Genomic DNA, 25,341 nt, shown 5'->3' with positions numbered 1-25,341 from the left:
ACAGGACCACAGTCGGCGAACCTTGTCCCTACTTTGAGCAAGAAGCCCTTCATTTCATTAGGGAATAAGTCTCTGCTTTAAAACAGCATTTTTACAGATTGAGAGCACCATTTCTACATGTGCATATTCTTTTCCTTACCTCAGCCCTAACTATTGTGTAGCTAAGGTAGGTATGGACCCCCACCTAGGTAGGACACTCTGACATCAGCACTATGGAAATCAAACTAGTTCCTACATTTTTAGAATATTTTTCTTTGCTTTAGTTTTAAAGATATTTTGGTTTCATTTTCTTTAAATGGATGCTTCATTACAAAAATATTTTAAATAATTATTATTAGGATTTACATTACCGATCGTTAAAACAATAATTTTTAAATGCCTTTGAGTAAACATGCCAATAAGGTTAAGAAATTATTGTTGCATTAAGTTCAGTTCAGACTATTAAAATTTTATTTGATAAAAACATGTGACAACATGCCTAAATATGGTCATGGTGACATCATATCATGAATATGTATTAGGTATACCATGAGCATACAATATAAGTCTTTTTGTCAACGAAAATTTGATAATCTAGGCAGACCTTTACATATCTCATCTCATAAGCGATTGCAAAATGGAGAAGACTTTAAATTCTTCATCACAGCTCTTATTACGTAGACCAAGATTATGCACTGCAACATATACGGTGACAGTGCATTTTCATTATCATGTTCACTTCTTTGGAAAAGCCTTTCCCAACAAGTCATTGAAGCTGTATTTCTCTTTATAAGTCATGATTGACAGACACTGCTTTTAATTTATAATTTCAGAATCAGCATAGACCACTGTATTGGTATCGATCAATCATAACAAGTTAATGAATAGGCATACAGAAATTTGATGTGGTATAAAATTAGGTAATAATAATCAATTTTATTCTAGTTCTTAAATTTACATTCTAATCCATACCATGCTTTTACTTTATGGCAAAGTAAAAAAAAAAATTTATTTCTTGTTGTAGTCCCTGTCTCTACCTATATTTGTTGCTATCTTTCTTTGTGTGTGTCTACGACCCCTACAGTAGACACTTAGCTATCATCTGGAAATTTACTTATGGGTGTAAATTCAGTGAAGTGCATGATTACATCATAAGAAAAGATTTGTCTTTCTTGGGCCAGGTTTTACGTTTTTATCAAACTGGTGTCCCGATTGTTTAGTAAACATATATAAGGCAGTAGACAAGCTTCCGCTGGGAGCCTATGTTTTTTTAACTTTGCCCAAGTCTCATGTGCTTAGAAAATTGTGGCGTGTTTATTAACAAGAAACCTGTTTATGGATTTTATAACCAGGACCCTAGGGTTGGAAGGTGGGAACTTCAACAATTTGCAACAATATTTCTTCACTTGTATTTGCGACATTTTTATCGCTATTAGTTTTGAAAAATAAATAAATAATTACTACCTCATTTATTATTATGACAACATTTAAAAGGTGAAACATAAATTATGTTTATGTTATTAACAACAACAAAAAAGTAGTAGGTTAGTACCCACACTATTGACTAAAATTTTGAAGGTTTACTTACCTGAATAATCTAAATGCTATTAAAAATATAATTTTAGGCATAATATAATATTCTTGAATAAAGAATATGTTATTTACTAATTAAAATAATACATTACTACATCAAAAAATACAGACTGTTATGACAAACAAGAAATGACTATAATCAGAATGAGATGCCTATGTATCATTTATGTACAGTATTACAAAAGAATAAACTGCAGATTCATCGAAGAAATTCTACAATGAATTTGAACATTCAGTGGAAAGGCTAGACGTATGCTGCTAAGCTCCGAACATTACAAATTCAACATTTATTTAATGAGCATATGTGTGCGGTTAAAAATTGAAGCGGTAGCTGTTTACGTTTTGAGTCATGGTCACCACTCCTCCCTCATTTAAGCGACCATGCCTAGTACCGTATTTTAGTGATATTTAGTCTATCCTAACCCATCATACATTTACATCGTTTTTATCACCTTTATCTAGTTTATCAAAATGTTTGCTATTAATTTTATGATTTGAATTTCAGACTTAATTCACAAGTAGTTAAAGCATGGTTTATCAAAAATATTCTTTAAGGTAAAATATAACTTGAAAACATACATTAAAAATGGAATGATTTAACTTTTACTTTATTGACATCATTTTGATATTACCTTTCATGCACCACATATTTAATTTAAAATTATCAATGAGATAACAGGATGAAAACATTCATGTGAAAGATCGATATTTTAACAATTTTTCAGATCCATATTAAATAAAATGTTATATAATGATATGAATAATTGAAAAAAAAATGTTAATGCTGGTGCAGTAATTTTAATTAATTCAAGTGCAATGGAAAATGAAATGTTGTTTATTTAGTATCCAAATATGGCAATGATCCATCCATAGTGCTGTTTATAATTAAGACTGGAATGAGATCAAATTCACCTCAACCATATTAAGTGGTTTTGTTCAAAATTCAAAATGTTCAACTACAATTCCAAGGGTTTAAAATATGAAATTCATAAATTGATCCTATTTAATTATATTGAATATTCTGAAACAAAATGTTAAAACTAAAATCACTCTACCAATAATAAATACCATAAAAAAATATCAAATTTAAAATTAGTTTATAAAAAATAAGGCTACTTAATATTTAATACATTGCATATTAAATGTAATATAATTTTATTATTCATGTTAATTTTTTTTTGTCTGACTGTTGTTAGATCTGATTTCACTCTGCTGTATAATCCTAATTTGAACTAGAAAACATATAAAAAAAACTGATTTATTACATGTTTTACTGGACTTTCGTTGATCAATATCAATGAAATAAATATTAATAATTACTTATTCTATTAGACATTCAATGCATTTCTTCAAATCACAACAATAAAACATATGTATTTTATGACGTTAAAACATTGTTTCATTTTTTATCAAAAAAATAATGAGTAGCAACATTAAAATAATGATGAACATAATAAACATAATTACATAACATACCTTTGACTACTACTAGTAAATTCCCAAAATACTGAGATTATAAATTAATACTACTGAATTCAGAGTGCATCAGCTGAATATATTTCTCTTGTGTTTCCTAACATCATCTCACAACTAATACATGAATTGAGAAATCAATTTCATATTCATTTCTCTTATCAGATATTAAGTTGAAAATTGTACGGAAATGCTACGTAGCTAAGCTGTGCGTCAAGGAGATTTCATATGCATACAGAGATACAACACCCAAGAAGCTAAGAAACCATGATACAGAGAAAATTATGCATATCACCTGAGAGCCATCCATTGTGAATGCTGGATCTATCACAGGTGAGATGGCGTGTGCAGCAGCACTACAGAGAGACCACTTGTGTGGTGGTTGTACCTGTAGTACCTGTAGTCCGGTTGATCACACCCAATCTTAATAAATACAATCCACAGGTTTGGACACAACAGTAGCGTTCCACGGTGAAGCCAAGTGGAGAGAGCACATTAGCATTTCGCCCTCTGCCTCTCACGTCGACTAGATTCTACAGCTCACCGCTCAACGATATTGCATTTTTTCTCCCAAGGCTTAATTCCGCCTGCTTATGAATAACATGTAATTAAATTTCACAGTCAGGAAAATTTGGTGGACATTAATTCACATTATTGCCAACCTGTGCTGAAAGCATACACCCAAATATATACACTGATAGTAATATTTCCTTATTAATAATGCATTCACAAAAGAAGGGTAATTGGTTCTGCTTGAGTGAACACTTGACCTACATAGTTTAATTTCATGCTATTTAATTTCGCTACAATTAAATTTTAAGCCAGCAAATAATGGGCTGTCCATATACTTAGCATGTGTAGTACGTACATACAAGCCAGGCTGACTCAGACTGTTTGGTTTAGTTTAGTTGTAAAATCAATATTGCTAGCATAACAGCAATACTACAGCCATGATAAACACACGGTTGCATTAAAAACCATCAAAATATACCGATCAGGACAGCAATAAATATTGTATGATTTAACGTTGTCAAAATAGACTCTGATTGATAAATTTTGAATCTTTCAAACAAAATGTCTGCAAATTTCAGCTAATGTACATTTGACAGGAGGTAACTATAGACAACATGAAGATAGAAATTATTTGAAAGGAGAAATCATTTTAAAAGTTATTTTGGGACACCAAAGGAAGAGAGAAAAAACACAGAGAGCAGGAAGACTGTTTTTTTTTCTCGCTAGAATGATGTCATCTCAGTTCGACGACATTTTTCTACGTCTAATTTTGTACACACTTGAAATAGTGAAAGTGTACAGAAAAAAAAAGCATATGACACAAATTTTGAGGTCTAGTGGTATAGCACTAGTCTTCAACTGAAAGAGTTGGGGTTCGAGTTTGATCGGTCGTTTGTCCTTGTGCAAGGTACTATCTATAGTACGTGGTCCTCCAACGCCCAGGAGTATATGTAGGGTACCTGGTAGATTAGAAATCTACGCGAGTGTGTTCCTGCGTGAGCATGTTCCGATGTTATAAGAGAGTGAACCAATAAATCTTACCTTATCTTACTATTGTAACATGGTATGGATTATTTTCTAAGATCTGAGTACTGGTACATATGTATGCCATTATAAAAGTTCAAGTTACATAATAATATTAATATTCTTTATTATTTATAAATGCCAAATAATTCTATGTTATTTCATAATCACTGTAAATGTTTTGACAAGTGAATTCTGATAATTCTCTCACCTTAAAATGACCTGTCTGCTCATTAATGACAAAAATCAAGGTATATTATAATTCTATCTCATAGTATTCTGTTCAAAATAGGGGTGAAACATGTACATTAATTATTATACAATGTGTTTTGATAAGTTTTGTTATGATTGACTTCCTATGACTTTCCTTTGAGTAGCATTCTAGGAAAAGAACCAGGGTCTTCTCGGTTAATAATCTATCAATTCATTTGCAAAGCTAGGTTTTTCCAATTCTATTAAATCTAACTATTAATCAACCATGGACGGTAGGTCAGTTTCCGACACTTCATCTATCAAAACTGAAAGTATAATAATGGAATTTAAAAATCAGATGAATACCCCTGTATCTTTAATCATAATCATCAACGTGCATTAATAGCCACCATACATCATGATACAGAAAAATTCTATTAAAGGTCTCCTTCTAATGTAAGACTACACCAATTAAAGACCACCTCCATTTAAAGACTAATTTCTGTGGTCCCAAAATAAAAAACCGTTTTATCTTCAATTTTCTAATTGGAGACTAAAGCTGCTAAAAACCATGGAAAACATGGTCCCAGATGTGTTCAATTGGAGGGAGACCAGTATTATATAATTTTTATTATTAAACATGATTAAACATTATTAATATTATCATAATTAAGGACCCTGTACGATAATGCATAGAAAGTAATACATCTAGTAAAGTGGGGATCACTTACCAATTAACTAGTGAATTCCATTTAGTGTAGAGGATTCTAAATTTGGAATGCAATATCAAATGCATTTATTACTATTGTTTGCATTATTACAATCACAAATTCTCAAATCAATACTACCGATCAATAGCTGGATTTGTATGAATGGGCTTTGTTTGGCAACAGCTCATAAATATTCAGCTATGACTTTTAGAGCCATGACACCGTGCCGAACTGTAAACAAAAAGTATGTTAATTAATCTATGGTCTAATTTGAGAGCTGACAGGAGTGAAAGGTGGAGAGAGTTGAACCTTAGTTTCCTTAATTCTGATAATGATATGCTTAGTAAAATATCAATTTATTTATAAAAAATCATGATTAGAATCAATAGTATAAAATTATCTGTGCATTAAAGTCTGGAAAAAAACTCAATTAAAATGTTGAATTGGTAATTTATTTTATTTGTTGTTTTTTCATTGTAAATGCAGTCATTATGGCCATGTGCAAGTGACAGCCATTGAACAAAAATAAATATTTAATAACATTTAACTGCTGAATGGGCCAGAGATTAGAAAAAAATGATTTTCACTGATTTCATAAATTTTATATAAGAATCTATGTAGAGAATTTAGTAATTAGTATAAAGAGTAAATTAGCAAGAAAGAAAAAAAGAGATGGTGAAATAGAACTATTTTGTTTATTTACTTTGTCATTATTTTCTTTACTTATTCTAAGTCATTCACAATCATCCTAAAATAATCATAAATTAAGAGACATTACAAAATGTGACTATACTTGTGTACGAGTACTGGGTAGCAGAGGAAGTTCAGGGGGGGCTTGGGACTAGCCAACCCCTCTCCTAAGTAAAAAGAAAAAAAAGAAAAGAATGGAGAAAGAGTAACTTAAATTTAAATTTCATGTACCAGTGTCCATGGTCAAGGATTTTTAAACAAAAATCTCAAATACAACAATTCCCACCTCTCCCCCCTCACCCCCAACCAATTTCTGCTCAGTGGTTCACACCTCCTGTGACCCCTACCAAGATTTTTCTGCGTATGTGCCCTACGGTACTAACATGAATTTTTATTCTCTATCTTTCATTCCTAAAGGAATTACATTATAACCAAAGTTATCCATGGGGAATTACATTATATAACCAAAGTATCTGGGATTACTCATAAATATTGAAAGAACATGAGCAATGTAATTTTCATGTAAATGTATATAATATAGTTTATGTCTATGGCTACATCTATTTTCTCCTGGGAGAGAAATGATTAAACATTAGGGTTTAAATTCAAAGTCATTGCACCATCATACTAATTACAAAATAAGGCATTATATCTTTTACTTAGAATTTATTTCCCTACAGAAAAGAAATTATGAAATATTGGCTATGTACAATTAAAGTAACTTTATCCTAAAGAGAACCCACAAAAGGCTTTATATAGTGTCACACAAAGTTCAAAAGAAGATAGAATGAAAAGGGTAAGGAAGGTAAAATGAGGAAGAGATAAGGTGAGAGAATGTTGGTCATATAAAAAAGATGTAACATTACAAACACATAACATAACAATTATACAGAAAATGAAAAACAAGACTGAGTTGATTGGCAGGTACAGTAAAATAAAGTGAAGTAAATCACTACAGCAAAAAGTCGGTGTACCACACCAACCCAGTTTCACATTAAAATAAATCTATTATATAATATATACATTTAATATGGTTATCCTTATATACTAATTTCATTACTTCATATAAATGGTTCTGTATTTGAATAAATTAAAGTAGAAAGCATAGTTTTAAATAAAAAATTATAATTCTAATATTAAATAAATCTAAACGAGTATAAATATTATAATTTGTATTGTTTATGGTGACTTCATGGCTTTCTCCTGAATTTATGCATTACAAATTTATGCATATGTTTAAGATAGGGCGTATAACTATCAGAAAACCTAATTAGCATTGCCGTTAACAATATGCTCTTTTGCAATACTCAATTTGTGCGAGTAACACAACACTATACGACACAACTCAGAATTCATTAAAGGATACACACATACAGTAGTCTCTCCTTGCATGAACCAGCTCAATAAATTGGCAAGAGCATTAAACAGCCTGTCATAGACAAACATTGCAGATAAATTATAAAATACAGACAAACTTGGACTAAAAGAAGAACATGACCTGTAAGGGTCAGATGGACAGTGTGTGACCTGGTATACCTACTCATTCTAAGCCTTTTCAACAGTAAATTCATTTAAGAAGGCTCAGGTTGAGTTGAAACTCAGGAACCAGTTGACACAACATGGTGGTTTGGATTTCAAATCTTTCAACAATAATTGTTCTTGTATGCTTAGAAAAGGCCCTGTAGTCACGGTTGTCTGTCTCAGACTTGAAGAATAAATGTGTACCCACAGTAGTAGGATATTACAACATTAAATATAATGGTCACTGTCATATTTACCAGAAGCTACATCCAAATAACCAGTGGCATAGTTTGCTTTCAGCTTGGGTGGGAGGTGGGTGGGAGGGGTGTAAAATTGTGAATGTGGAAATTTAGAGTGTGGAAATATCTTCTTTTTTTTTTAACTCAGAGGAAATTCTTATTTTTAAAAACTTAGCAGAACTAATATGCCACATCCCCAGCATATACCCATAACAACAAAATATTTATTACTAAAAAAAAAATATAACTTGCTATTGTGTGGCAGGAATGCCTATAAGTGAAATAAACAAAAAGGGGGTTGAGATATTCTAGTATCACCTGATGAGCCCATATCAGCTACATCAACACAGGATAGGACTGAGACCAGGATATTTCTATTTCTATAAGAATAGATAAATGAATAAGTATTAAAAAAATAAATAAACGAATGTGTTGGATTGCTACTTGAAGATACTAAAAGCAGCGTATCTGTGGCCAAGTGTATTGAAAGGTCACATATAAAGCACTAAAGAAAATTAACTACACACACAAATTACAGGCAAAGAGCAGCATATGTATTTGAGTTTGTTTCACATCAAAATATTACGGGGGAGAAAATTGAATCAATTTTAAGTCTCCAGTGGGATGTTGTATGACTTGTAAACAAAACTATGCGGATTGTCAATGGTAACATTTAATTCTATCAAGAAGTACATCCACGATAGATAAACATAAACGAATGAATTAGCATATTTTGTATCTATTTCAAATAAGACAATAGTGTGCAGAAGCACATATATCGCCTACACAGATTTCCATGAACTCATTTTTTTGGCAATCCATCCGAAACAGAAGTTAAATATAGCTACTTTTGATGTCAGAAATGCAAATAGTTTGTCTCAAAATTTTAAAAAACTTCTCAAACTAGGAAGCCCTGATTAAGTGTCTGAAGTGTTTTTTCATTTCATGTATTTATTTGTCCGTAAAAGGTAAATCTATTTAGTTATACACAATCATACAAACATAGTAGTTTGTAAATACAGTAATCTAGAGGGGAAAGCTATACAAAAATAAAGGGATATTGGTGAGAATCTAAGTGGTTACTAATCATAAGCTATTTGCTAAAACAGACAGGTTTTATTGTTATAGTTTGAAAAATAAACAATTCAGAATTCATATTGTTATTTATTATTTGTGTATACTGAGATTATCACTGGTACTTATGCTTGCATTGTACTGTTAATTAAATATACTGGCTTCCCAGTCAGTGTAGCAAACACTAGATTAGTACTCTGGGGAAGATCTACATATATAAGCTGGCACCGAGAATTGGCAACTGGAAAAAAAAAATCATAACTTCCCAAGATAATAATCAATATATTAACATTCTGTATATTCCTGCCTTGTTATTTAAGTCTGAGGAATAATAAAGATTATGTATCACCCTAAAGAAGATTGGCTTGAATTAAAATGCTAGTAGGGCCACTATCAGAATACATTCATCTAAGTATCACTTAAGTTATGTGCGCTGCTGTTGCAAGTTCAAAAGGTCTTTGTTTTTACTCATCTTATGTAGTACCGTATGTAGCAGTGCAGTAAATCAACAATACTTGCTGGCATACCAAATTCAAATAATGGTCATATTTGAGGCGAGATTGAAATTACCAACTCTATCGTTTTAGAAGACAACGTGCTGATATGATCCAGATCTTCAAAATGATGCGAGGTATTGATAATATTGCCTACAAGAGGGCACCTGTTAAAGATCCACAAACCTCATTTTAAAATCAAAGGCATGACAGAATGTCTTCTCTGTTAGAAGTACCAACTGTTGGAACTCGCTGCCCAGTCATGTAGTTGATTCCCCAATTGTAAACCAATTTAAAATCTCAGTTGAAAAAGCACTGGTCTGGTCACCCATTGAGAAAGAGCCCATAAGTACCCAAGCAGACAAAGATCAAGTTGAGAGAACAAAAGCTGAAAGCAAATTCTCAAAATCCAAAGATTATTCCCAGCTTGAATAAAATATAATTATTAAGGAAACACAGAAAGAAGAGACAAGGAAAGTAGGACACAAGTATACAAATGGCGATTTAACAACTAAAGACAGACTTATTAATGTGAATGCAACAACTGGTGTTCTTTCAATGCAAGCTGTTCCTCAAGCGACAATAGACTGCATTACATGTACGACTGAGAGCTACTTTTCAAATTTCGCAGTCACATATTTGTTAGCCTACTCCATTATAATCATCTTTAGACACTGTATTAACAAGGAGGGCATCGTTAACGGTAATAAAACATCCTAACTTGATCGTACACAATTCGCATGCCAATCAGGTAATTGAATTTGGTGAGGGATTGAAGCAAGACATTTGAGAAAGAATAATAAATAAATACCACATTGATTTATTCTTTATATATATTTAAGAGTAATTTACAATCAGTGTAAATGGAAACCATATGGCTAATGTTGTTAACATCTTTAGAGAAGTTAACAACAAAATATCTTCTATCTTTGTTCAATGTATTCCATATTAATGTTTTATCAAATCATTTATAATACATGGCACGTGTACATTATGTGAGTTTTGCTGTTAGTGTTATCACCATTAAAAATAAATAATTCTGTTTCTAAACTTTGCATTTCCATCAAGTGATTTGAAAGAAACTGTTAGGAAGAAGCACTTTCGATGATGTAGCATTTTCACTTATGGTAGGTCTTTGTCTTAACATTTCATTATTTCATCTTACAGGAATTGACTTTGATTTTGAAATCAATCAAAACAGACAGTTTCAAACTTTCTCTATTCTGTTTAACTGTTGTAATACATTCAAGTTATCTTAATTAAACATGAGAGCAGAAAGATAGACACAGTTTGCTTTAATCATGACAGAAAATAATCTCTGTGTCTTGTTTCACCACTAGCTACATACTGTACTTCCTACACTTTTGAAAAATTAACTGATACAATATAAACATTATTTTTATCTAAATGTTAATCTATAGCAATACCAGTACGCCATAACAAAGGGCATGTCTGCTAGCACTGGATGACTAATAATAAAAAGTGCTTGAGTCAATGGAATGAAAGACCCTCAGACACCCCCTACCTTGCAGTGATGTGCTCTAAAGCACATTGCAAGCCATAAACTAAAGCACTCTTCCTTCAATGTCATGCCAGTCTCATGGAACTGCCAATCAATATAGCTTTACTAATAAATTGCAATTTCACCACAGGTTTAAACATCCTCTTCATTCCGATATGAAACAATATTGGATTTTCAGGTTAGTTTGGATAACTATACCTACTCTATATAGCATCAATTGTCGCATACAATCAGTCTCTGGGTAAACCACAGTAACACATAAAATTCAAATATGTCATAAAATGAGGGCCTACCTGGATAAGGTATTCCGAATCATTGTAAGTGCATAGCCGGAATACGTTCTTCTTTTTGGTGTAATCGTAGGCAATATCCACAATTGCTGATTTAATACTGATTGGCTGTTCTTCTAGGCTAACAGGATTCTATGGGGATGAAGAAGATTATAATGCAATTAGCAGTTAGTAATTAAAACAACAATTTAAAACTTGAACATCTCTGCACGATGCTTTTTATGGATATGTAGTTAATGTTAATTTACACATGTTGAGTTAAGAATGTTCAGGTATCAAAATGATTGTCACTTATGATTATGTGATGTTCACGGTGGTCCTAAGTTGGTAAAAAGTCACTTTCGGGAGATCAGGTTAAATCAGCTTTCTTAACACATCCGACTTTATTTTGCTACACATGGTGATATCTAACAGCACTTTTTCCAGTGAGAACAATCAATAATAAAGCAGGAAAAGCATGCAAATATTATGAGTTTGTGGAAGATGGGTTATTTTCCAGGAGATTGTTGCAAGAGATTGTTGCTTGCTTGCGGGAGTGCTGGACACCATTCCTGTTTCCGGACGACGCCCCCAAATTACGGAAAACTTGGGACCACCTGTGTTTATGTGATTCAGTTTATTGTAATGGCTGAAGGATCTACTGTAGATAGTACTGAGTTGAGCATTCTTCTTTTATGATGATGATGATGATGACAATGGTGATGATGATGATGACGAAGATGGTGATGATGATGACTTTTTTGCATTGATGAATAAATTGGCTTACAATAAAGTTATGTATTATTATTGTATTAAAATGTCTATAAATCAGTGAAAACTAAATTAATTTGATCTGCATTTAATTGAACGTTAATAACTTATTTTTAATGCAACATATTTTACCACAGATTGTATATCTTCAATAATAAAAATGAAACTACAAAAGACTTATAAATGCACATATCTACTACAAGCAGCCATCAATTGATTCCAACCTACCAAGTTTATTTCTCTTCTTTCTTTTAGAAGGTATAATGCATGACCCTTTAAAACTCCCCATACTAATTTCCACGACCTATCTGTTGCCCTCTGCAAGAAATAACAAAAGTCAATCAATTATTATAAAAATAATCATGATGCCTATAATAGAGATTTTATTTTTTTGTGTAATATTTCTCTTGACATAAAAAAAAACTCCATCAAATAGCATTGCAGTACCCGGTGCTCCTTGGGGAACAAGCTCAACAATAGCCACCAAGCACAAATTCTGTGGTCCAGTGGTTATGACACCAGGCTAGTTATCTGGAGGTCGAGAATTCGATTCCCAACTGAATCCCTTGCAGGATTTTTTTTCACAAGCATTTGGGAATGTACTGAGCATTCAGTACTATAACACGAAGGACAAACATTGACTCGTAATATTTCTCCTGATGCAAAAAAACTCCAACAAATAGTAATACAGATTTCTTACCCTGCCATCTTTGGATTCAACTTTGACCTGCAGAGGGCCTTCTTTGATTATATCCACTTGCTGTTCACTTTCTGGGCCTACTCTGGACGATGCTGCTTCAACGATTCTCGGTGTTCCTTCACCAAAGAATTCCTTTAACTTCCTAATACTTGGTGTTCGTTTCTGACTTGGTTTTCTGTTGGTGAATAGCAACCAATTAGTACGTAGGGATTTCTCCTAAAGATATTTTTAAATACATTATGTTAAAAATTATTATATATCAGTGGAACAGATATGAATTCATCAGCTGATGATTAAACGACAATCAGCCGACGCAGTGCACGTCTAACTTACCGGAAGTAATTGTTTTAATGTGATGTTTTTGCCGTTTCTCGTTCTTGTTTTCCTTTTGTACAAAATACACCAATTTAGCTTTTGGCTACTAATGTATTTTTTTATGAAGGAGTTTTTTTGAATAAAGATACCGATTATAAGTAACACAATCAATAATAATCTTGACACTTTCCTGGTCATTTTATTCATTGCACATGTTTACATTTTTGTGTGATAAATAATATTAAATATATAATTAATAAAACAAAAATATTGTTTTTTTAAATTATATTAGTCTTACTGAGAGACTTGTGGTGGTGTACGATGTTCAATGAAGTCCTCGTCCAATGAATGCAAAGATGTGAGACTTGTTGTATCTGCCTGTTGGGGGTGTTTGCTGCCATCGAATGTTGCCTTGAGAAATGAGGTTCGACGACTTACTCTCTGCTTCGATTCACCCACTAAAAATAAAACCATTACAAATCCATATTTGTCAACCAGTACATATATCCTAGTGTAACTTGACTATCCATCAAAATATAAAAAAAAAAAAAAAAAAACCATTCTGTGTAGTCCAGTTGAAAACAGAGGGTGTAATATTAACTGAATCACAAACAAGAATTAGGGGAAGTGGGAGAATATATTGCTGAAGTAACATGTCAAGATACAGGATACAGGATAAATCATTGGTATCATAAGTATTTGTTTCTATTTTGTAAAGTTTTAAATAACTGGTCAAATATATAAAATATAATTAAACTTTGGGATTTTATTAAAATTCATAATTGTTTGAACACATATTTTTTGAATAACAATTCGGGAATCACATCTAAAACAATTTGTCATTCATTTGTCTATGTAGTCTATTTATGACACAGTTACTATCCTACAAATACAAGGTATAAGAGTAATTAGGTATTAGGTATAGGAGTCTAAATAATAAGAGTCAAAGTGAAGGATATAGGAAGTTTGGGTTCTGCAAACCATGTTGAATAATACATGTCAACAGTGATTTCTCAATGTCAGAAGTTGAAAATGGTCAGACTATTGTTAAATTAGTATGGAATATAAAAATATATATTTGTGTTTAGATATATTGTAATATAATGTAAGAAGCTAAGTAAACAAATCATACAGAAAAGTATTGGGATAATGTGGATGTATAAAATAATCTGTATTTGTCTATATAATGATAAATAAATTAAAAACATGTTTCTCATCTTCACATTTTTCCTTTATTTTTAGGCCACTGCCTTTGGGGTCATGGTAGAAGTGTGCTCGTCATGGCCATGGGTAACACCAATTCTACCACCACCACAAGGCATATAAGGTATACTTGTATAACCACTGTCATCATGCTTAGACTAGACCAGAGTGGGTCCTGTCTAGGGCCTGCCCCTACGGTCATATTTGCAAACATCAAAGTTTTTTGAGGACATGATAAGAAGACCGCTGCTGTGGTCATTTTGGAAATAAAAACTAGAGGAAAATTGCAAGTGAGAAACAGGTTTTAATTTTTGTCAAATGGCCTAATGGCACATGGAATAATTAGAAATATGAAAGGCAATGTACTGCTTGCATGGCAGTGTATAACATATTTGTTATTGTCTGAGGATGTGCAATGGCTGGGTATGAGTGTGTCTATTCTGTCAGTATGTAAGGGTTCTAATAATTAATATATGGAACTAAAGGTAGATACAATATTATTAGGAAATGCATTAAAATACATCAAGACAGTAATGATAATGACCATTATATATAAACAATCGATAATATGTAACAGCAACAAAAATGATGACAATACTTAGAATTGTACAAAAAAAAAACCAATACTGATAATAATAATAGCAAAGTAATACCAATAATAATACAATAAAATAATAACTTAACCATAATAACAATCATCATTATCCTTCCATAAAAATTACATAGGCAGTAAAGGATATAACTAACAATAATTAACAAATAAATAACACAAATACAGTACACAAGTAACTAAACCACATAAAAAAGAAAAGTTCAATGTTAGGCACCAGCTACCACTTTGTACAGACACATTAACAAACACAGAAAACTAAATTATATTGCCCATGGATTATTTTTTCCCTGATGAATCTTAAGTAAAATGGCTATGACTAACTATTTATTGGATAATGGATATAGTATCATTTTATGATTCATTATACAAAAGCCAACACTGGACAGAAAATGAAGGTATGTTATGTCTTAAGAGACATGGGGAATATACATATGTATTAGAAAGTATATTATTCAAATGTATACACTGTTAATTCTTAAAGGGACACAGATAGTGTACACTTAAAACAGAGGATATGCAGTGATATGTGTTAAAGAAAATGGGGACATGTGTAAAGTACTGTGGTAGATACACAGTGATATTACCACAACTTAAGGGGACATGGGTAATGTCAACATATAATTAGAAACACAAAATGACATTGTAATATTTAAAGGGACAGAGGGTATGCACATACATTAATAAGTCACATAGTGACACTGATGCTTAAAGAAACACACAGAGCAGTTGCCTGATGTTTCAACCAAGACTGCATCATTTTTATCAAAGAATGGTCTGTCTTATTCAAGGGGTAATAATGAACATGGATGCCAAGTTTATCACTGGTAATAAGGATGATTAATAAGATTGGACCTTCAGTAAATACAACATGCAACAGATTTTCATTTCTGCTATAGGGTTTCTAGAACAACCACAGGCTTTGCCAATATCTATAAAATTCTATGTATTATACAGCATTTGGATAATGTTTATTTTAATAACAATGGTGGCAGCAGACACGTTTAAGAGTACAACAAAAACAACAACAAACCTTTCTTTTGACTAGAGTCATATGTGCCTATGTATTGCAATAATAAAACAAGAAAAAAGGAATGTTTTAGTCAAAAAAAAGTTTGTGAGAAAAACAAAATCATAGAATAACACTTATGACAGATGCACAACATAAAATTAAATATATAATAAAGAGAGTAAAACACCAGGATTAAGGAGAACATGCTACCGAATACACAACTATATAACATAAAAACTAAACATAAATTTTAGCAACCCTTTAAAAGAAATAGATATCAGTTAAGTCTCTCGTAAAATGTTATTGAACATTACAACAAACTATTTATAAAATAGTTTCACAGTAAAATGTTATTATACTGTTCCATATTTAAATGTGGTTTTGTTCATTAATAAAAAAATATTATATCAAATAGGAAGAAGTAAATTTTGATAGTATGTTTAATCAAAATTCATATTCTAAAGGTAATCCCACTTTTTTGATCAATATAATCAACATGATATATTTATTTATTTATATTCCTATCTCTTGGCATCCTGTATGTATAACATATTTATTTAATTATGCTAATAAATATTACCATAATTATGATATTACTATTTTATTATTGTTAATTTTTATATAAACCTCTCTCAATTGATATACTATAAATAAAAATTGAACTTATTAAGTAATAAAACAGAATAACCTACTGTATTTCTCTGAAAAATTAACTTTGGAATTCTAAAATTCAAGCTAGATAATATATTCATAACATGATTTGAAATCTACTTTATTAGAACTATTTCCCCAAATTAATGGAACATCCCAATTTCTGATACCAAGGTGTGTGAAAGTTATTCTACATGTTACTTTTCAAAATCATGAATGATGAATGTTTGAATGGATGGATGCATGAGACATGCACTATATAACATCATATATTATAAGAAATCCATCAGCCCAAGTATCTTCACTAACATTTCCCCAAAACAAGCAAGCATGCCTGTACAATGAGAACGCCCTCTATAGTGAGATTTTAAAATGCAAGCTACCGGCAACAGTCACAAGCCCTGAGAGGTTAATAAGCACCGCAACTCCTGGAGGAAAAAAGAGTGACAAAAAGAAAGAGAAACACCATGAAGGTAAAAGTTACTTCTTCTAGCCAACCGAGGAGTAAGTGTTTGAATCCATGATGTCTTTTCTTTGAGAGGTTTTTCTGAACTTTGCATCCCTAGAAACATAATAAAATAATGAGTTGAATTCCCAAGCTACTGAAAGATGAAAGAGGTTACACCATGTTCTTGGCATGATGTAAGTAATAAAACATGCTCAATTACTTATATAGACTATGCATATTTCATTGGTCATGTACTTATAAAATAATACATAAAACACTAAAATTACTTGGAATCTGGTATAGTGTTATAAAAGTGTTGTTCGTATAAAGGATGTACATATACTGTGTTCTGATTTATACATGGAAGAATGTGTTGCTTGAGTAATGCAATAATGTGTTTTAAACACATATTTTTCATATTGTGAACTTATTCAAGCTGTTCTTATATGTATATATACTTATTCAAATTCGGTACATATTTAATTTAATATTATAAATAATCATATACTTATACAGTATTATGTGAAGTACTTATTTCAAACATGAATAAATTCTTGCTGCTTTTAGTGTTATATACAGTGTACATACCTAAACAAGAATACTTATTCATTGGAAAAGAATGATATATTTTGAAGTGAATAATGTTCAATGTAAAAATAAATTTAAGAACATATAAATAGAATGAGAATTGGTATCAAATATAACATGAATTATATAAGTTGACATTATTAATATATACAAAATAGAACTACCATAAATGATTGAATAAGCACCAATCACAAATATACAATGTACTGTACTAAAAATGATATTTTCCACTCGTGGGTAAATGATGTGTGGAACTTATTAAGATATATATATTTGAATAAATATTACACTACATTACAGATTCTAACATTATTAAAAATACCAATGTTGCAAAACAAGTAAAGTCAAGCACAACACTCCAAAAGTTTGTAACAAGTGCTGCAGTCAATGTCTCTAGCAAATACAGTAAGTACCACACTGAACCCTCCAAATAGTTCATTCAGGTAGTGGCGCGTATTTCATCATTTATGATAGTTTGTGTATAATATGGTATACATGTGTTTATAAACATGTTTAAACATATAGAGCACATGTTTAAACATATAGGGTACATGTGTCTATTTACATCGCATATATATTATTATTACTTGTTAATAAAGGTGCAATTTTTGACCAGGTATATGGAATTGACATGCTGGTCAATAGGAGTGCCTGTATGATTCCAGCCAATAAGAGCAACCGTAAAAAAGCAGGTTAGTTTTTGCAACAAATATGAGACTCAATATGCAGGTCAATATTCTGATAAATTAAAATTGAAATACTGATAATGATCTAATTGGTTTATTATATCAAAGATCTCTACTGAATAATAATAATGATTATTAATGAGGTCAGATGCATCATTAATATGGTGAGGCATGTTTGCGGTTGTGATAGGTAAAACAAATCACATCACCTAAAAATATTCCAACACAATTTGGCAAGACAAATAATAACCACAATCTTTAAAAGAAACAGATTTTTAAAGTAAACAATTACTATATTATAACTATTTAAAATAAATAATTTTTTTAAACAAAATTTTAATTGACATGCTAGCCAACAGGCATGCCTGAAAATTCATTTAGTTATGAATAAAACTATATAATATTTACATAAATATAATTAGATTTATATTTTGTTTTTTATTATTAGGGTCACAAAGGTCTGTCCAACTTATCAAGTTTTATGTGATAAATACCTGTGATTTGCCCACAGGGTGTGATATGACATCATCATACCCATATATGGGTGTGATATGACATCATCATACCAATATATGTGTGTGATATGACATTATCATACCAATAATGGGTGTGATATGACATCATCATACCAATATATGTGTGTGATATGACATCATCATACCAATATATGGGTGTGATGACATCATCATACCCATATATAGTTGTGATATGTCATCATCATACCAATATATGGGTGTGATATGACATCATCATACCAATATATGGGTGTGATATGACATCATCATACCCATATATGGGTGTGATATGTCAATCATACCGGGTATGACAATCATACCCATATATATGGGTGTGATATGAGATCATCATATCCATATGAGTGTGATATTACATTATCAAGCCCATATGAAGACAAATCAAATACACTTTAAGCAAAACAATTTGATAGCGTGAATCAGAGCTTAAAATCTGTTACCCTATCCAAGCTTGTTGCATTTGGACTGCCACCAGGCGTTTTTCTAAACATTTATTTACTTCTCTCAAATTAAACAGCAAATGATGAGTCATGATGTACATGACATCATTATAATAAATTAAGATTTCAAGGATATGAACCCAGGACCATGAGTTAGGCACAGGAACACCTTAACCATTGAGCTCCAGTTAAATTCCATCATGTTAAAGCAGGAATGTGGTCCTAGGCTAAGTGGCACTTCCATAGCCCCACCTTTTGATAGTCTTCAGATGCCTTGGACCATGCCACACTTGCTCAAGCGTGTTTCATAAGGCTCTTTTTTATTACATTTATTGATTTATATATATTAGTATTCATTGGTTATCATTTTTAAAATTACTTTTAAATATAAAATAATAGAAAATTTAAGCAGCATTTAAACATTACTCATTGGCCTGTTTTGTGCTTGGAACACCAAATCTATCGCCTCACATTCGTTCATAAAAATTAATATTTATATTTTCTTTATAATAAATAATTATGACTCATGAGATTTGGTATACTTTGGTATGTGGTTGGTATACCTTCTAATAACTTTTAAGCTGTTTAGTATAAATATGCAATTTTTAAAAGGTTAGTGTTATGTTAATATATGTTATGTTAGTTATATGCACAGAAGCAAGTAATTAAATCATGCACCACTGAGCTAGCTAGCAAAGTATGAAATTATACTACAAAGTAAGGGGGTCAATCTAACACACCCAGACTACCAGAACGTCGTCTACCAAGCAAAAATTGAAAGGGTCTGCGTAAACGTGGTGTGGCGGGCTCAGAGTCTAGGCTCTCACAAGAATCGTAATTTGAGTGCGCACGTCTAAACAGCTCTACGAAACACAGAAGAAAAAAAATTGGTCAAGTAGACTGGGTCACAAACAATACATTCTTCAACATTTTTAAATGTAAAACACAAAAAGAATTTGAAGACTTTTACTCTATAGTTAATACTTCACATAACAATTTTGATTACAGCACATGGAGTATCAGTTATGGAGTAAATTTAAGCACATAAATTAATTTATATATTAATGGATCACAAAAACACATTGTATAATTTGTAGGCTGCATATCAAACAAAATCAACACAATTTTACACAATGAAGATTAAAATAATTGCTTGTATTTTGAAAACAAATGTTTTTAAACATGGGAACTGGTGAGAGAAACTGTGCAACTTGGTTAATGAGACTAACACAATAAAATAACAAAACAACACAATAATAACATAATAATGCATTCTACAAATTATAGAGGGCAGTATTCACAAAGTTAGCCATACATGTTACTGTAACAAGACAGTTACTAGAAATGTGTTAAAATTAAGGTGGAAAAAAGAAACACAAGTTTTATTAAAATAAATATATAGAAAGATTATGACTTATAATAAATCATTGGTTTATTATAAGTCAAAGAACACAAGTAAGAAATTGTGATAAATGTTGCTTTCAATAAGTTATTGAAAATAAAAATAACACTAGTTGCGCAGTAATGGTCAGTGCCTAAAACTGCAAACATTTAGAATTTAGAAAAGAGGATCTCATTTTCAAAAGTAAAAAGATTCCAAAAGTATATATTTTTTCTAACCCAAAAAGCCTTTATTTAATATAAAAAAGAGGAATATTAGTAGTGAAATGATAAAAATCTTGGTCAACAGGTCAATAAGTTATGTATTTGAATGACTTGGATTGGACCAAGGATAATCTTGAAAGTCCCATTAACATTCATTTCCAGTGGGGTCCTTCTGGTAGTAATGATTGGGCAGTACATTGGGACACAATCCCCTACTCCCAAAGTGTACTGCATCCTTTAAGGGGCATATTGCACAAGGGATTGATGGTTTAAACGTCTCTTCTGAAAAGACAATGCAATTTCTTTCTTGCATTTCATCCCTCCAGCTGAAACACAAGAAGAGCAGCGGATGGAATTGAACCAGAGACCAAGGGTTAACAATGGATCCACTTCAGTGACTACCACCAGTTTAGCCAACTGAGCTAAGCTGTTCTTAACTTTTGAGCATTCTTTGGCTATGTTCAGACTAGAAGACACTATGAAAAAGAGGTAAAAGATTAATCAACAGAGTAATAACCCAGGATGTCCATACACAAAAATGCATCAAATTAAAGGCAAATTAAATTAAATCTGTCATTAGATTCAGTTGTAAGGCGAAGTAAAACCACTGATGCAAGATTTTGTAGCTTACTGATGCAAGCTTATCTGGGGACAGTGGCTAATACAAGTAAGCTGCAGATATTACTGTCACAAGATAATCTGTTTGCCATATCAGACAGTGGAATTTGTCAGCAAATCAACAGTAGCATAACAGTTTTGCATCTCAACTAAAAAAATCAGAATCACACTTGATGTATTAAACAGAATCAAAAGGTAAAGTTAGACAGATGCCAACTGAAAGCTAATATGTGTAAGTTATTATGATCAAATAATCAGAACAATGATATGCAAAGTACACTGTAAATAAAACAAGCACTACATTAAAATTATACAGGGACTTATATCCAAAACATTTATGTACCTTAATGAGTCACAATATATATTTTATATGTAGATACTCCATTTATAAAAATTGCAAAACAAATCGTTGCCATTATTGATCAATATTTAATTTCCAGTTAGTTGATATATAATACTTACGTTGCTTCCTCTGTTGTGTCGTTAATGGAACATATTCTTCTGCTTCATCCTGTCTACTGATTTGTTGCTTTGGTGTTTCCCTCTGTTGCTTTGGTGTTTCCATCTGTTGCTTTCGTGTCTCCATCTGACTAGACTGTCTCTGTTGCCTGGACATACCTTGCTCCCCGCGAGCATAGGCAGCGGCCTTCCAACCCTGTCCTAAGTTGCGGTGATTCACTCTTTCTAGGCTCTTACTACGATGCCTTTCACGCAGCCACTGTTCATGCTGGCGTTCGCGTTCTTGACTTCTCTCGCGAATCTTCATACGCCCCCTGTCATTGCGGTTGAATGGGGGTGGATCATTCTCCCATTCATCCTGGTAAGAATCTAGTCTTCCGGATGTGGTAGAAGAGGTACTACTAATTTTTCGTCTACGCAGGTAATCTAGGTCATTTTTCTTTTCATCGACAGATCTTTCCCTAGGAGAATCTAACGATTTAAATTGAGTTCTGGATTCAAATACCTGTCGCCTTTCCGCTACAGACTGAAAGGTACGATCTTCCTCAGATTGGATCCGTCTACGACGGTTTTCCCGGAGAGACTTTGTGTCCCGTGGATTTCTAATATGAACCGGCTTGTTTTGGTTATACTCACTACTTCTGCGAACAGGTTCAGCTCGGAATACCCCATCTGTGTCAGTAGGTTCAATATCTATATCTTGTGCATTCCATTGATGATCATTGATATTACCGTCGGACCGCGATATTACCATTCCTCGCAAATTTAAATTTTCTTTTTCATGAGAATCTTCTTGTTTTTCTTGCCTAAAATCATTATCATCACATCTGGATTCATGTCCTCTAGATACATATTTTTTTGCATGTTCAGTTGCATATGTGGTAATTGATTTAGTCTCTATTGATCTGTAGTCCACCCTCCCCCTAGACCCTATATATTGTCCCCTTCTTCTGTCAGAGTTGATGTCTGCTACTTTGTCCCTCTTATTGCCACCTGATGGCGACCTTCTAACTCTGCTTTGAGCAGACCAATGCCCTTGGTTATTATCTGATCCAGATTGAGACTTATTTTGAGAAGACTGACTGTCTACGGAATGTCCAGAGTTTGAAATAACATGAGGTATAGTGGTTGGGTCATTACTTGTTGGACTGACCACATGGGCCGGTGTTGCACGATACACCGGTAGATTTGGATCAGTAACCGCAGCCTGGGGCAAAGCTCTATCAGCCCTCCTTTGATCTTCCCCAGAATGTTTTGGCTTATTTCCAGCAGAATTGACCGATCCACTACTGCTGTTGGAAGGCGAAGTGTCTCTTTTTAAAGATAAAAGTCCATTCTTTTGGAACAACCGCTCAACAGAGCCCATTAGCTCTAGCGAATTGCGCTGCGTTTGTTGCGAATCACATGATGATGGAGAGGATGTGTTCTGAACACTCCTCCTTTCTGTAACAGCTCTCATCGTTGTACTCTCACTATTATTATTGTTTGTTCCACTTGCAGCAATTATGTCAAATGCATTTGTTCTTAGCACAGGTGTAGACGTCTTGAAAGATATCGGCTGTGTTCGATCAAACTGATGCCTTAATTTTCCATCGCTACCTTTGGCATCAGCTTGAATGGGGGATACATACGGGGGTAATCGTGCATCTAAAGATCCAGTATGCTCCCCACTATGATCATTGCTAAACATATGCGTTTGTGTTGTTTGTTTGGCATCTGGACTGACGGGTATTGTTGTGTATGCTGACGATGGGTAAGCAACCTGTAAAATGTCCTCATTTTTTGGCACAACCAGAAGCTTAATTGTATCAGAACTGAAAAATAAAAAATTATTTTAAAAATTGATCAAAATTTGTTTGGTTTAGTACACTCTAAGAGATATGCATAAATAAACACACACAACATAGAAACATATATTGAAAGATTACATTGACAACAAACATACATACATACAGTTGTCAATCAAATAGAGCAGTACATATTTAAAATTAAAATGAATAGTATTCTATTAATGAGGCAAAGAATCAGTACAGGGAGAGTGAATGAGTAAGTGTAGCACTGTGCGATCCCGTTCAGCTTCTGATGACGGACTTCTCATTCCATAGATGCTAATCAACAGGACTTGTTAATTATTGTTTAGTCAATGTATATATTGTTGTCCTTATGTATAATGATGTGATAATCAGTGTGCGGCTTTTCTTGCATTTACAATCATTATGAATAATATAAAATAGTTCCTGTCCAATGCGTGTTGCTATATTGTTTACAATATGTAAATAATGCTTATTTATTGATGCTCTGATTCTGTGTGTACTATATTTATTATCTGCGTTATTATCTTGTCTGCATTGAGTTGCTATGTTTGAGTAATTAAACAACCTTTTTTGACAAGTTATTTGTATAGTGATAACCTATCTTTGCACATTGATCTGGTGGGTCTACTATTATGCTAATAATATTTTATTTTGAATTTAATGTACTGAATGTTTTATCCTGATTTGGTAGATATACTGTCTGTAAGTGTAATGAAATATACAACTTTAAAAATTTAATTAAAATAGGGTTCTCCCTCCGATTAAAGACGCTACAAGTAAAGACTGCTTCCAATTGATGATTACTTTTCTCTGCCCATAAATGAATACCTATCTTTTATAATTATAATGATTATTTTTCTAATTAAAAGCCCAAAGCTGCTAAAGACCATGGTTAATTTGGTCCCTAAAGTGGTCTTTAATTGGAAGGAGACCTGTAATTGAATTGCTTAACTTTGTGTATTTCACTACTGTACAGTATTTTTTTTTTTTTATAAATTAATTAAAATAATTATTTAATAGGTGGTAATAAATTGGTGCAATGACATAATTATTATAAGGTTAGTTTGATATAATTGGGTAGTACAAGTAAGGTGCTTTCTTTCTGTTTTTGACTATTATTTTTAGCTCTACTGAAATTATTTTGTTTCCTGTGTAATTTGGTGTCAAAATTTCTTCTGTAATGTAAACATTACATTATTTCTGCAATTTAACTTGACTGCCACCGAATAATTTTATATGTTTGATGTTTTTCGAAATAAAGATACCGTTTAATGTATGCATGAGACCCTTATATTAGCTGGTAATCAATTCAAGGATATTGGTAATAAAAAGATTGTAAGTCAGTGAATTTTTTTTGGTTTATTTTTCATTTTAATTTAATAATTTATTTAATATATTTAAATGAGCTATTTTTTAAGGGTGTTTTTCTCCCATATTTCATCAGACAGTGTCTTTATACAAGTAGGTACTGTCTATGGTGGTATCTGGAACACTTCCAACTTCTAATGGCACACATATCTAAACAATTAAGTTTTTGCTAATTTGCAGACTTTTACTACGAAAATCCATAAAGTAAGATCCAACTAACTAGAATTT

General features: G+C 32.1%; 1 protein-coding gene across 6 annotated transcripts in view; it reads right to left on the bottom strand.

Annotated features, from left to right (window-relative positions):
- Positions 1-23,745, bottom strand: part of LOC117101755 (rho GTPase-activating protein 21-like) — a gene marked incomplete at its 5' end in the record, with an annotated part of 47,892 nt that extends 24,147 nt beyond the window's left edge. Inside the window, 8 exon segments of one of the 6 annotated variants that reach the window (XM_033241803.1) lie at positions 11,317-11,445; positions 12,292-12,381; positions 12,764-12,938; positions 13,377-13,536; positions 15,925-15,951; positions 17,039-17,116; positions 19,990-20,112; positions 21,935-23,745. In XM_033241803.1, the coding sequence (XP_033097694.1) occupies positions 11,317-11,445; positions 12,292-12,381; positions 12,764-12,938; positions 13,377-13,536; positions 15,925-15,951; positions 17,039-17,116; positions 19,990-20,112; positions 21,935-23,745 (2,593 nt within the window). 6 annotated transcript variants of the gene reach the window in all.
- Positions 23,746-25,341: the final 1,596 nt, after the last annotated feature.

Source organism: Anneissia japonica, unplaced genomic scaffold (genome assembly GCF_011630105.1).
Source record: "Anneissia japonica isolate Jap-2015-1 unplaced genomic scaffold, ASM1163010v1 scaffold288206_len369265_cov204, whole genome shotgun sequence".
Classification (NCBI taxonomy): Eukaryota; Metazoa; Echinodermata; class Crinoidea; order Comatulida; family Comatulidae; genus Anneissia; species Anneissia japonica.
This window is presented reverse-complemented; position numbering and strand designations above follow the sequence as displayed.